At 41.7% G+C, this 15,183-nt stretch overlaps 1 protein-coding gene across 1 annotated transcript; it reads right to left on the reverse strand.

The window, feature by feature from the left end:
- Window positions 1-1,074: 1,074 nt before the first annotated feature.
- LOC138789545 (cathepsin W-like) lies at window positions 1,075-14,599 on the reverse strand. Its single transcript, XM_069968244.1, has 11 exons — window positions 14,476-14,599; window positions 14,295-14,349; window positions 9,873-9,986; window positions 9,425-9,567; window positions 8,324-8,417; window positions 7,455-7,535; window positions 6,872-6,985; window positions 5,812-5,876; window positions 4,892-4,976; window positions 3,338-3,396; window positions 1,075-1,752 (listed from the first exon to the last, which is right to left on the reverse strand). Exons 1-11 carry the CDS (start codon window positions 14,548-14,550, stop codon window positions 1,645-1,647), a joined length of 993 nt encoding a protein of 330 aa, XP_069824345.1. The 5' UTR covers window positions 14,551-14,599; the 3' UTR covers window positions 1,075-1,644.
- Window positions 14,600-15,183: the final 584 nt, after the last annotated feature.

Below are 15,183 nucleotides of genomic sequence, written 5' to 3' on the forward strand. Positions count from 1 at the left end.
CTTGGGGGTAATTTACATACAGGGCGCCGAGTTTATAAAGTACGTTTTTGGCTTGTACATTGCAGGGACGGGGGGTATAAAAGCATGTTTGGGAAGTGTGGTTGGTGCTGCTACAGCACATTCCCATAGCTTTACATGCGTTTTTTAAGTGATTGGTTCCCTTTAACTCCTAAAATATATTACAAAACACTTGTTGCCAAGTGCCATCCTCAGCCCAGCCACAGGGATTACGCTCTGGTATAATACAGAGGAGATTCTAGGACATCTTTACATCTACAAGGGTATTTTTTACTATACAAAAGATGGTCCATGCCAGCATGAATAAACACAGACATGAGATGTAGTCCATAAGCTTTAGACACATACAGATGATGTATATGGACCAGATGAAAGAAAAATAAGCCTCAAAAGGCATTGTCCTGAATTTTATTAATAAACTACACTACTAATCCATCCCTTGCCCATATGTGTCTATCTAAAGCTTATGGGCTCCATCTCTGGCACAGCTGTGCACTGCCAATTCCACCAGTTTTGCATGGAACAGCAGTCCTGCACAGCATCTTCTGTTAACTTGACACCAGGTTCCCGGACAGGTGGCGGCAGCAGCTCGCCCAGGTGACAGTTCACCTAAAGCAGTACTGAAACTCCTATGGTATTCACCAAGATAAAGCCACATGTTTCGCCCTTTTTGAGTATTTTTCTTTTTTAAAGTATGATCACATGATCATGGGGCAAAGAGTTCCATAGTCTCACTGCTCTTACAGTGAAGAATTCTCATCTGTGATGATAGTGGTACCTTCTTTTCTGCCTCCTTGTCATGAGTACCAGTGTAGATATAAAAAGATTACTAGAATGATCTCTGTACATAAATATGTATCTACATTGCGATCAGATGACTTCATCCACCCCACCCCCACCCCCCGCCATCGACTAGAATCTTTTCTTGTGAGATCTATTTATTTTAAGAGACACTTCCCTAAGTTGCCTCAAGTCAAATCAAATAAGCTGTTTAGGAAACTGTAAACCAAGTGTAAGCAACTGGTGGCAAGAAATGTCTTTTTACCAACATGCTTTTTAATATTTTTGCATTACATTTTACATTCATTTGAGATTAAGCAAGAGTAAGCAGGAGAAGCGAATACAGAATATTGTTATATAGCCAGCAGAACTAAAACATGGCATATGCATTACTAAGCTGATAAAATATAATTTTGCCTGATTAAATGTTAAAGGGACACTTCAGGCATGCAGCTTTTTTAAAATTTGCTGGGGATGCACAGAAAATAATGAAGAACACATACTTACCTAACACGCTCCGTCTGGGTTCCCACTGTGACATCTTTGGGTCCTTTGCTGAATGCTCCAGTAGTTACTTTCAACATAAACTTGTCTCAGCAGTGATAGCCCCCTCAGCCAATCACTGGGCGTGGCATTGTCCTGCTTAAGTCACTGATTGGCTGAGTGGACTGGCACTGCCGAGACAAGTCTGTCTCAGAAGTAGCGACAGGAGCGTTAAGGGGCGGACCCCTGAGGATTCATGTTAGGTGAGTATGTGTTTATTATTTTCTGTGCAGCCCCAGCAAAATATACAAAAAAAGGTGATAGGCCAGAGTCCCATCACCTATTGAAATTCTGCTGCACACGTTAGGTAGGACAATTAATTCTTTGGCTGCCTCTGTAGGTCACATTGGCACTTAGAGGCCAGTGTGAGATACCACATGTGTTCTTGCCTAAGGAGATCCGGAAAAAACCCTGAGGACAAAAAAAATAAAATAATTATTAGTATTAATTGGTATACTATACAAACATTTAAAGGGGTTGTCTGATGTAAATTGATCATTTATCCTGCAGCTTGGGCTATGGAGAACATAACAGAGGTGTATACTTACCCTTTACGCTTGAGTGCAACTGCAGGTGTCTGCTGCTGTACCCTTCTTCAAAACTTTTAATGAATTGCCATGCAGACAGGAAATGACTAATCGGCATATACTCTCTTTGCTGAGTGGTCATTTCCTGTCCACACAATACGTACAGGTAAGTATACACCTCTGTTATGTTTTCTTAAGCCCCAGCAGCATTATCAATTTACCCTGGACAAGCCCTTTAAGGCTCTGTTTACATTTGCCAAAGACCCTGAGGCTTTTGTTTCAGATTCCCTCAAATTTTGCATGAAATACGAACTGCTGCCTCTGCCTACTGTAGCTTCAACCTCTGCCTTTGCTTAAACTTCTATCTACTGTAGCTTAAAGGGCTACTTTGGCAAAAATATTTTTCTTTCAAATAAACTGGTTTCAGAAAGATATATAGATTTGTAATTTACTTCTATTTAAAAATCTCAAGTCTTCCAGTACTTATCAGCTGCGGTATGTCCTGCAGGAAGTGGTGTTATTAGTCTGACACAGTGCTCTGCCACCCCTTTCCAAGACAGGAAGCGGGGGGAGTTAAATTAGGCACACCCCCTTTTCCCTGGGAACGCCTCTTAGTGAATCTGGCTGGCTGGGTGCCCGAACCTGCCCTTGGTGTGCCAAATCTCAGCGGGTGTAGATTTTGATCATGATTTATGTATAAATCATGCATAAATCCTGATAAATGAGCAGTGGGAGGAGGCCACGCCTCCTTGCCAGGCCCCCCAGAGCCCCCCCTTCTTGCCTGCCCATTATACGCCAGGGAGAAGGGACTAATCTGCTCCTCCTTCCTGGTGTACGCCAAGAGCTGGACCTTGTCTAAATGTCCCCCTAACTGGCCAGAGCAGGAGAGGTTTTCTATGGGAATTTGCTACTGCTCTGGATAGTCCCTGTCTCGGACAGAGATGTCAGCAGAAAGCAGTGTGTCAGACTGAAAAGAAAACACCACTTCCTGCAGGACATACGGCAGCTGATAATTATGGGAAGGTTTGAGATTTTTAAATAGAAGTAAATTACAAATCTATATAACTTTCTGAAACCAAGAAAGAAAACTATTTTTGACTGAGTACCTTTTTAAGTACCTGGACAGGTTTCTTTAGGAAGAGAAATAGGGATATTGGGGGGGGGGGGAGGGTTTTATCAGTGCTTTCACCAGAAAACCAGCATAAAAAAGTCACAATTTTTTTTTTGAGCAATACAGCGATTGCTTAAAACTTTGTGTCAATTCTATACAAAAACTTGCACGTAAACCATTGATAAATTTCCCTCATTGGCCTCCTCTTTCTTCCCACATTGGCCTTTCTTTCTGCATGTCAGTCATTTCTTTACTCCAACTTTTTTGTTTTTCGGACTCTTCTGCTTTTGAGTGAGGCACTGATGATTATTTTGAGTAGTACCTGACCACTTTTTCTGTTTTTTTGTATTATACTTACATTTTCTCCCCAAGATTCCCCCCAGCTGTTTTTCACTATCCAAAAACGTCCACGACTATCTGCATAAAAAAGTAATAGAAAGTATTATGTGAACTGTATCTTATCTAGTACATGGAAGGTATCCCATTTACAGGTAAAGAAGTCAAAATACCACTAAAACTAAAAATAACACTCTTTAAAAAATATATTGCTTACCTCACCACGTTAATCTCCCTCCCCCAAGTCCTTCTGGTGCATCTCAGGGTCCCCTGCTAAACGCTCTTGCTGCCGCTTCTAAGGCGGCCTTATTTTGGAAGTGACAGCCTACTCAGCCAATCACTGACTGAAGTGAGGAAACACTATGGCCAGTGAGTAAGCTGTTACTGCTGTAATGAGTCTGTCTCTGAAGTGGCAGCAGGAGCAGTTAGCAGGGGACCCAGAGGTGCACCAGGAGGACCCCAGGGGAGTATGGTGAGGTAAGAATAGGCTCTTTCTTATTTTCTATAGAAAAGCAGCAGTATATAAAAATGTTTATAGGCTCAGAGTACCCCTTTAACTCCCTGGTAAAATGTTCCTAATTTAGGTGACATTTGCTGCTGGTGCCTTGATTTTTAAGTTGAAGAAGGCATCAGCGGGGAGGAATTAAAGGGCTGCAGTGATTTGAGACTTCTTGATGTATGCTTTACACCACAATAAACTGTAACAGAACAATACTGGAAATCCTATTGAAATATTCATAATATAAAGAAATAGCCAGGTTTTCTCAATCTTAGTAAATAATAAATACATACTTTGTGGTTACAATAAAGTAATTTCAACAAACTCTATCTGCAACTTAGAAATGATCCTTAAAGTGGACCATACACAGAGACTTAAAGGGAACCTGTCACCCCCCGTGCCGGGGCAGAGCCCCGCTAGAGACCCTTATACTTACCCCGGAGAACGACTGGAGCCGTCATTCTCTATGGGCATCGGTCTCATCTCTGATTTGCGCGCTAGTCTTCCACCGGTGATATCTCGGCAGCGGGAGCGGCTCCAGGAGCGGGATTTCGTTCTTCGGGGTAAGTATAAGGGTCTCTAACGGGGGTCAGCCGGTGGGTGACAGGTTCCCCTTACAGCATTACTGTCATTTGCGCTAACTTCTGACATGTCATCAAACATGTCAAAGTTTACTGATCGCATTGGGTCTTCTAAGATCTACTGCAATCCCGAGTTGCAGCTAAAGGAAGCATGTGTCTCTCCTAAACTGCCAATCAAATCCAACTTGTTTGCTTCATTACAGTCTATGAAGCGATTGAATCGGATGTTAGCAGGGGAGCACAGGAGTGGAGCACACTTCTACACACTACCCCCTCTATATCTTGGGATCACAGGAGGTTTCAGGAGTCAGTCCCAATACTCCCAATTACTTTTGACATGTCTGATGACAGTAACGCTTTAATATGGCAATTTGCATCATTTGTAATAACTGAAGCCAATGTAAGGACAGAGATCTGACAACCACTTTCATAGAAAGTATCATTTGAACATTACCGTCTAGGAACAAACTAGACATGAATTAGGATGTTTTTTTACCTTGTGAATATCCCACTATTAAAACCGCATGGTTTAAGTGATTTGGATCACAGTTAGCATTTTGAATCACTCCCCTGATATAATGCTGTATTGATACAAAGAAAAAACAATTCATGACTACATATACATCCTTTATATTTTTACTTTTAACTTCTAAGAAATGGATACATGACATGACTAGACATGACAAGTTTTAGCGTTTCAGCTAAAATGATGAGTTAAAGGAGTATTCCACCCAAAATATATATATATTTTGCGTTAAAAAGCCCTCCCATAGCTCAAGAGCCCCAGTTTTGGGGCTATTTTGGGCTGACTCACCCCCCTCTAGATGCAAAAAATGAGCTAACCAGAGTCCTTCCTCCTGGCCCCCACCTTCAGAGACGTGGATCATGTGTCTTCCCTCTCTTCAATGGGCTGGGTTAGCGCTTTTAACCCTGCCCACAGAAGAAACAAAGGACACCTGGCTATTCACTACTGCTACAAACAACCACCAGCTTCTTACGTTTTTCCTACATTGGTTACTATTTACAAGAATTAAAGGGAAACTATCAGCAGGTTAGATTAGTCTAACCTGCTGATATGTCCCTATTGCACAGGAGAAGCTGAGGAGGAAGCTTGGTGCTGTTCCGATACAGTTAGTCTTTTGCTTCACAGTCCAGTGAGATTTTAAGGAGCACTGGGGCACCTCTTAGGAGCAATGCCCGCCCACATAGCGTCGATCCGCACGGGTTTTATCCCCTAATTTTCATTTTATTACAAACACATATCTCAGTGCTGGAGCACTGAATTGCAGTAAGAGTGGCATGTATAGATTCAGGGTATGAAGCCGTATCGTAATGGTTGCCTTTAGCTTAGCCAATAAAAAGCTGCTGCCAGGTTCACTTTAAAGCAAAAGCTAAACTTGCACACAACAAATTTACCTTGAGCAGAACGTCGTTGATAGCCACAGCAATTGTTCCGTAATTCATGACATAATAAGCCATAACTTGAGGAAAAACAAAAATCTTTCATGTCATTCTGCACCCCTATTACTTTAAATGAGGTTTCAGAGCTAAATTTAAAATATCACTAGGGTGGCATATGAGGACATTACTAATACACACTGGGGAACATTTAAGAAGACTGGGGTGTAAGTGCACCAATCTTAAATAATGCCTTGCCCCTAGTTTCCAGAACTGATTTATTATAAGTAAATCTGGCCAGTCCTGTGCCTGGTGCAGGCATTACGCAACAGATCTACATCTGCTGTAGAGCAGTTGTAGAATTGTGCCATGATTTACACGGGTTATACGGCTGGTGTACGCCACAGAAAGGAGGCAAATCTGCCCTTTTCCTGTGGTGTATGTTTGGGGCACATAATAATAAATGTCCCCCACTGTGTTTACCAATTGCGCTGCTGTTCACATGACCCTGGCACTTGCCTGTTGGCCCCAAAAATTGACATGATGGGGGACATTTATAAACCTTAAGCCTGTAGTGTACGCCAGGGAGAAAGCGCAGATTCGCCCCCTCCCTAATGGCCAAGCGCAGGGGGGGGGGGGGGGGGGCTAAGGAACTACTGCGGCAGACTCTCTACCTTTTCTGCGGGGAACACCCGTTCAGAGCTAAGATTCCTTTTGGCTGCGGGGAACACCCATTCAGAGTGGGTGCAGAGTCAGATAGAGAGGCAGTAGCGGCGGCTGTTTAAACTCGGCGCAAGCTACTTGAATGCCTCTCTCTCTGCCTTGGTTGTGGGGAACACCCGTTTAGAGCGGGGATTCCCCTCAGGGCATTATCGGTGGCTGTTTAAAGTTGGCGCTGGCTACTTGAAGTTTGCACCGGGGGGCCTTGAAGGCAGATGGCAGCGGCTTGGTCGTGGGTTCCAAGAGGTCGGGAAGGCCAGCGGAGGTAAGTCTATACCTTGTAATCAGTAACAGTTTATTTGCAGTAAAAGCTTCTAAAATACAAAGAGAACACTTTGCCCAATATTGATTTCCTTACTCTTTTCATTTCTAGGGAGCATTATAAAGTCAGGTATGTTTGCAACTTTTTTGTAACTTCTACAGTGTTCTGTTATCCCTTCATAGGGATAATCCTCTTCGGATGCCAATCCTCCTGTAGAGAAAATTAGAAAAATATGGTTAGAATATAATCATGAAGTCATGTTGTCTATACAGTATTTATATAATTTAGCTGAACAAGCTTTCGTATCAACCATGGTTGCGGTGTGCAGCCATTTCTGTCTCTCTAGGCTTGTGCATTTTATATAATTTAGTAATTGCAGTTGCCATTGTAAGGGCTTATTCCCAGAGCTGCCCGGCTCAGTCCATTTCCTAAGTATAAGAAGCTTAGAAACACAAACTCTATTTTTCTGACATCAGCATAACTCAGGGCCCTGTTACACAAAGTAATTATTGTCTGTATGGACTCTTGAAAAAACAGCACCACCCCCCATACTCAAGTTGTGTATGGGTATTACAATTCATCTCTATTTACTTCAATGGAACTAAGCTGCAAAACCACACCCAAGATGACCCCTTTAATTTCTTCAGTAAAATATATCTGTAAATATAATGAATCTTACCTTCTTTCATGACCGTTATATAAGCGTCCCAAAAATATCCCCCTCTACAGCCCTCTTCACAGGGACCACAGTCTAGGACCTCTACAAGAGAATATTTAAGTAAAAAATGTGTTATGGAAAAAAAAAACATAATGAAAAAGCACAATTAGAGGTATTTAAGGGACTTTAAGGAGTTGCTTCCTGATTTTCTTGGCACTGTAGTGGTTAAAGTGGTGTAGATTTGAATCATGATAAATCATGGAGTAAATCATGATAAGTGAGGCGTGGGAGCAAAGCCTTGCCGCCCTAATCCCCTGCGTGGCCAAGCAATATGATGAGCGTGTCAATTAATAATGGCTGCTGTTCTACAAACACGGGCCGTATGAAAATAAATGTTCCCGAAGCTGTCAGAGCTCTGACGGGTGAAGGAACATGGAAACAATGGTTTTTGGCCAGTATAACAATAATAGCTAATCAACGGTGGTTGTTATACAGTGTGTGAACATAGCCTTAAATTGTTGTATTCTTTTGGTTCAGTCAGGATTAGATTGAGTTCATTTTGATACAAGAGTAAGGGTCCATTTACACAGAAAGATTTGAAGCCAGAGCCAGGAATGGATTTGAAAAGAGGAGAAATCTCAGGCTTACCTTTATGACCTGATCTTTGTTTATAGTCTGTCTCTGGCTTTGGCTTCAAATCTTTAGCAAATAATCTGTCAGATAATCTTTCTGTGTAAATGGACCCTTAATCTGAATTTATTTTGAGAAACCCAAGATAGCTGACAGGCTGTACAGAAGTGAAGAAGTCTTAGCTTAGCTATAGTTCATATCATACAATGTTGTGTTTACGCTACTTCAGGTACATTGTGACAAAGGAATGAGTTACTTACGTTGAACTGATAAGTTTACCGGATGTCCTAGGATCCCCCACTGTGCTTCAATATTTCCAACAGAAGCAAAAGCCCAACAGGAACCACAACGGAGCTAAAGAATTCATTTAAAAAGAGTTACATGTGCAATATTATCCTGAGGTGGGGGGTGTTGGGTGTGCTTGTGGCAGAACATCTGACTCATTTGCTCCATAGGCAATAATGAAGCAAGCAAGATGGATTTAAAGGAGAATTCCGGACAGGGGGCTTTCCCCCCAAAATGCCGGGGAGGGGAAGGATGAAAGAAATAACGTGCACTCACTTCCCTGACTCCTGTGCATACCGCCGTTCCAGTCCCCAGCGTCCCAGGTCCCCTTCTCTATTCAGGAAGCGGTCGGTGACTGGGGGACCGGAATAGCACTATGCGACTACCTTGCCCAGAATTCTCCTTTAATTGATTCTTCGCATGTTTTAGAACATAAACTTTGATTTGCTTTGATATATCTGGATATACTTAGATATGCAATAAAGCTCTGAAGATTTTTGTATTACATTTGAGCATATGTTGAATATGCTTCAGTGGCATTCTAGCTTGCATCCTCTACTCCACCTGGCCTATTGGACCTTCTTACATTTTGGTGTTTCTTTGAATATGCCAAAGGTTACTGCAGTTACTGAAGTTGCCTGTTGGCCTACATTACTCTCTGGAGTGGATCTGTTATCTCCTGGTGACCTGGCATTGTCTGCACTACTGTAGCACTAAGGACACTACCCAATACCATCATCCTGGTGCTGTATTTAGTTTCCTAGGAGACTAGATTCCATCATCACTGTGCAGTCCCTTCCCTGTTCCTTTTCTTTTGTGGTGACCCCCGGGGTGGTACTAATAACCCAACATCAGAGTGGAAGTGTGGAAGTGCAAACAGCAGCTGGCCTATGCTACAATGTGATTGACATTGTTTTTGACCAAACAACCTCAGTTTTCTATTAGACACTTCCCTAAAATGATTTACGACCAATGTTTTGTTTCCTGTCATGTTTGGAACAGTTGTAAAATCAGTGCACATGTTAATTCTAATAGAGCTTTCTAGCAGTAATGTTAAGATTGTATCTTTATCTTACCTGATTTTTCACCTTCGAAATGACCCCTGCTTTACGCCAGTCACAAGATCTTTGCACAGGAGTCGCTTCTACATTCTCTTGTTTTACAATCTTTATAGGAGGGGTGCCAAGATACATCACACTATTTCTTGTGAACTCTTCATCTAAAAACACAATAAATGCACGGCAGCACTGAGAGGGAGCAAGGGGAGCCGGAAGCCTCACACAAAGCCGCGGCGCCAAGCAGGTAATGTATGCTCCGGGCCAGGGGCTGTGGACGGTTAAAGGGGCCGGGTTACATATCCGCAGTGGAATGAAAATTCCGCTGCTGATACAGTATGTGACCCATAGACCTTCACACTACCAGGATCCACAACGGATTTCGCTGCAAACTCGCAGCGTGAAATCCGCTGCGTAACCGGTACGTGTGAAGCTACCCTAAAGAATAATTTTACCATTGGCTATTTACCTGTTAAGTCACTAAACTGGGTGATTCCATATTCTGCGGTTCCTAGTTCCTCTTTTTGTAAGTGACGTGCAGTGTTCAAATTTGAAGTGAAAACAGCCAGTCTGTACTGATATTCTGCAAAGATGTATCAGATAAGATATATACAGTAGTTACATGGTTAGCTTGGTACTAAAAAAAAAGTCGATGCTGTTCAGGAAGCCTAGCTAACCCTCAGTAGCCTGCAAAGGAATTTATGGTAACACAAATTCATCCTGAACCTTACTGGTGGAAACACCTCAATAACAACTCATATTAAGTAACCAATCAGATAATATGTTACAAATTAGCATGTGATCCTTACTTGAAGTGATCCATGTGATTATTAAATGCTTTTTTTAGCTGAAGTGGACCTGTCACCTTAATATGCTGCCCCATAGAAGGTTAGCATTTCACATAGACAGGCTCACTCTCCTATTAACCCATATGGCACTGAAAAATTGTCTTATAATTTTTTTAATTAGCTGCCAAAAAGTTGTACAAATTTGTATTTGTATGTAAGTGACTTCTATTTAAAAAATGAAAACCTCCCTGTACTTATCATCTGCCGTAAGTGGTGGATTCTTTTCAGTCTGTCACAGTGCTCTCTGCTGCCACCTCTGTCCCTGTCAGTAACTGTCTCGAGAAGGAAAGACTTTCTACTAGGCTTGCTACTTCTCTGGAAAGTACTGGAAGACATTTTAAAGAGAAGTAATTTACAAACCTGTATGGCTATGCAACATTCAAAAAACAGAAAAAGAACGTCTGTCATTGCTGTGATTTAATTGGTTTCAATGCAGTGCATTGAAGTCTGCAGAATCAGGGGCGCCCAATGCACATAATGTATTCAATAACAGACGTTGTCTACGTGGGCGTCAAAGTGATGATCATGTCAATTCTTTTCGGACATCTATTGCAAACAACGGACGTTATTTTTTTAGTTGTTCACATTGTTTTTCTTTTTTCACCGTCCTTTCATCATTTTTACTATTAAATTCAATGAACGTTTCAACTAAAGACACATCCAAATGCCAATTAGTCCACCTAACCTAGAATAATGTACTAACAGCAATCATTGCACTGATGGGTGGCCAAACAGCAAAATGGTGGACATCATTTTTCCCTTTCTAAAACGGATTGGAAAAAATGTTGTGTGAACATAGCCTAAGCATAGCATTATGGCACCAGTTGATTTGAAAAGATATTTTTTCTTCGGAGTACCTCTTTAAAGTAAGAGTCTGTATTCATGAGTGGTGGCTACTCTCTTGGTATTCAGACACATAGCAGCATATGCTATAATTATTTCCAGTGAAACATTCTAAGTATAATTCATAAAATGAACCTCTCATGGTCCTAATCCACTTACTTAATTCAACCAAATGATGGAAAATAAATAATTCAGTTTGCAGTTTACTTTTTTATGTAAAACATATCCACAGCTGCATTCATCCAGGTTGCTGACTACTTATCTCCATACAAACTTCATTCTTTTATAGATCTATGTTTGATACAATTGGGAATATTTTCTGCCACTAACTCATGTATAGAGATTTTTGCAAGCCCTATGCAGATGAATAGGACATTTGTATAAATCTGCTGTGTTGACTATAACAACACATATAAACATTGCAGGTCATTAGTAGGCAGTATATTTGTCATATACCGTGTATACAGTGGTACCTTGGTTTAAGAGTAACTTGGATTGAAAGCGTTTTGCAAAAAGAGCTTACCGTTTTTCAAAATTGTAACTTTGTTTATGAGCATTGCTTTGGTTTAAGAGCTTCCTGTACTGGCTAGGAGAGGGAGCGGGGGAGGGGCATGGTCTGCACAGCTTGGTCTACAGCAATGTACTCTGACCCAGGAAGTCTCCCTCACATTCCAAATCATGGCAGATCCACTTCAGGCTGGGGCTTGCATCAGGGGACAGGACTGTGGATGTAATCTCTTCATAGCTGTAACCCCTCTCTCGCTGGACAGAGAGCGCTGCATGTATGTGCCCATATCTTCCCTGCACATTCCTTCATACTCCCTGCAGTCTCTGTCCGCCCTTGTGTTTCCCATCCTCTCCATCCCTGCTATAATCTGTCTGCACTTACACTCAGCTATACACACTGCTGCTATAATGTGCCTGCACTTACACTCAGCCATTTACACTGCTGTATAGAAAAGTTTCTGTCACTGTCCTCCTGCACAGCTCTGTGATTCTCACTTCCTGATTGGTCCATGCTGAACACCCCCCCCTTCCCCATTGTTTTGATGTGACCACACAGACCTCTGACAGCAGCCCTGCTTCTCTATTCTAGCCTGTTGTACTATGCTCCTGCATTTTGGGGATCTCCATCCTGTACCTACAAACTGCTGCTGTTTTTTCATCCTTATGCACTTACTATACATTTTACACCACATGCTAATTGCTATACTGTACAGTACAGTAATATGACATATCCAGTGTTCTAAATGTTTGTTTTACCTGTTATTAAGAATAAAAAATCATTATTTCTGGGGTGTGGAACCATTTTTCTGCATTTCAGCGATTCCTTAAGGGAAAATTTGCTTTGGTTTGGTTTGGTTTGGAGTGATTTGGATTACAATTATGAATTATGCTCGTAACCCAAGGCACCACTGTATACAGCAATCTAAACAATCTCCACCAGCTTTCCAATTGACTTGTTCCTCCAGAAGAAAAAATAACTATGATGGTCACAGCCCAATTGTGCGAAAAAATCTCACAATGAATCAGCCTCAATAGCAGCAGCATGTAGCTTCATCTTATCTGCTGCCACCCCAACTAATGAACCTAAAGGCAGTGGGATGTGGAGTGCCAAGAATCTGGGTGTTCCACTTAAACATAAGGCTGTAAACAAGTGCCTGACTGGCTTTATCTGCAACATTGTAGCTTCTTTGTAATGCTGGTGGGGGGGGGTATCACAGTGAGTTCATTAGCAACTTGACCTCACAATAACCTTATCAGCATTACAAAGAAGCTGCAATGTTGCAGATAAAGCTAGTCGTGGACTTGTTTACATCAGCCTTCTCAATGGGGGGGGGGGAGGGGAGACAGAGGGCAAGGCTTACACACAGATTTTGGCATCTTCAGCAAAAAGCAGCAGCTGAGAACTGGGGGAAGGAGAAAAAGACTGAATAAATAATAACAAGTATGGATTGAATTGTTAGTCTTACCATGGGCAGCAACTAGAGATGAGCGAACCTCGAGCATCCTCGAGTCGATTTAAACCAAACTTTCGGCATTTGATTAGCGGTGGCTTCTGAAGTTGGATAAAGCCCTAAGGCTATGTGGAAAACATGGATATAGTCATTGGCTGTATCCATGTTTTCCAGACAACCTTAGAGCTTTATCCAAGTTCAGCAGCCCCAGCTAATCAAATACCGAACGTTAGGGTTCGGATTGACTCGAACCTGAACCCGGTTCGCTCATTTCTAACAGCAACATATAAAAAGTTATGTTCGAGCGGAATACCCATTTAAGCCCTGGGAGATAAGCAAACTAGCAGGAAGCGGTTATGTGGTTATTGTGACATGGCCCTTAATTTAATTTCTATTCTATAGCATTTAACTATATTTCTGCTTCAGACATAAAACAAGAGGCATTTATTTGATTAATATAACAATAATACCTTAAAGGGAGCCAATCAGCACATTTGCAGATGGGTCTCCTAACTGTAGCTCTGTGGGAGGCAAAGTGGCCCCTAACTTGCTTCTTTGCCTGTTAATGAATACCACAAGCGCACTGACTGGCAAAGAGCTGTAACTAGTCACTGCTCGGACATGGCCCAGTTGACTAGTTCATGGCTCTTCCCATGCCTCACGCACAGGATTAAACAGCGTTTTACTGGGACATGAAGCTACAGAGCAGGAACCCCTGACATGATAGGAGACTAATCTGCATGGTCTGTGCAGCTGTTCTGGGAGCCTATTCAGCACAAATAAAAACAAATGGTCTGAATTTTTTCTCGATTATATTTGTTGCCTGGACCTTTTTAGATCCCTGTACAGCACTAAAGTACTAAACCACTGGTATGATAAAAACAACCTACTGTATCCCCATAAGGCAGAAATTGAGTTACGTGATTTCCTCACTGAGAACAGAAAGGCTTCTCAACCAGGAAATAGCATGGTGGTGGGAGGCAATGATCAGCCGAGGGAGCAAGTGTGATCATGGGCAGCGAAAAAAACAAGGGCCTGTTTTGCTTTACATTTGTGGGCAAATAACACACTCCTAATACAGGACATGGTCATTTTACACCCATACTAAGTATGACTCAATGTAAACATCTCATCTATCTAGTTCTTTCTTTCTGTATATGAATCACTATGTATATAAATCACTTATAATAAATACTTGAGATAATAACATAATAAAGGTGAATAGGGAGGTGATGTTCTTACCTTTTGGATTCTTGTAAACCTTATTGTATTGTTTGATGAACTTCCCGAACTCTTCCTGGTAAGAAAGGGGATATTTAATTTATATGAACAATAGAAATCAGAGATCAGTCACACTTAGTATTTGAATAGGAAAAAACTAAAAGAAAGTTTCTGACAATAATAATAAAAAAAGGGCAGTCACCAGTTCAGTATTCCCTAAGACGATATGTATGAAAACACACAAGAAAGTGTGAAGTAGAAAGCTATGGAACATCATGACGAATTATGGCAAAACTGCAAGACTGTCCAGATGTAGCAAGTACAGAACAAGGGAAACCTTCATATACTGAATTTATATCTGAGACGGCAACTATAACTATGAACAGAAGATAGGATTGGTTAAAACTGGATGGTGTAATAACTACCACAACTACGTAAATGGTAAATACTGGATGGCAACTGGAACAAAATTAGCTGCTAAAAAGCAGAAGTATCTTTGACATGGTGTGTGGTTTAAAGCATCCTGGCCACCAGTAGTGAAAAGTGTCCAGAGGCACAGCAAAAGTGAACCCCCACCCCTGAAAATCATTTTGTTTTCTTTCATCTAAATGTAATATACTGTACATACATAGCTGATAATTTACAGGGGTCAAAGCCCAATTGTTATGGTAAAAAGCAGGGGTGGGGAACCTTTTCTATGTCATGGGCCGGTCAGGCATTAATAAAATCATTCGAGGGCCGCATACTGTGCGCGGCAGTTAGTAGCGTGGGTTAGCAGCACCCGGGGCAAGGCAAAGTATTGTTCCCCTAATGCCCCTGCTATTGTAGTTAACCCTCTTTGATGCCCCTTGTACCTGATGTGAATCCTTAGTGATGCCCTGTAACCAGAGTTAACCTCCAGTGATGCCCC

The sequence above is a fragment of the Dendropsophus ebraccatus genome, chromosome 4 (assembly GCF_027789765.1).
Source record: "Dendropsophus ebraccatus isolate aDenEbr1 chromosome 4, aDenEbr1.pat, whole genome shotgun sequence".
Lineage (NCBI taxonomy): Eukaryota > Metazoa > Chordata > Amphibia > Anura > Hylidae > Dendropsophus > Dendropsophus ebraccatus.

Excerpts from the sequence above, each read along its gene's own strand:
- LOC138789545 (XM_069968244.1), bottom strand. The coding sequence starts at position 14,550 with ATGATGTTCCATAGCTTTCTACTTCACACTTTCTTGTGTGTTTTCATA. Across the intron at positions 14,350-14,475 it reads TCTTAGGGAATACTGAACTG|GAAGAGTTCGGGAAGTTCAT; the intron begins GTGACTGCCCTT and ends CTTTCTTACCAG. Across the intron at positions 7,536-8,323 it reads GGTAAACTTATCAGTTCAAC|AGGTCCTAGACTGTGGTCCC; the intron begins GTAAGTAACTCA and ends ATTCTCTTGTAG.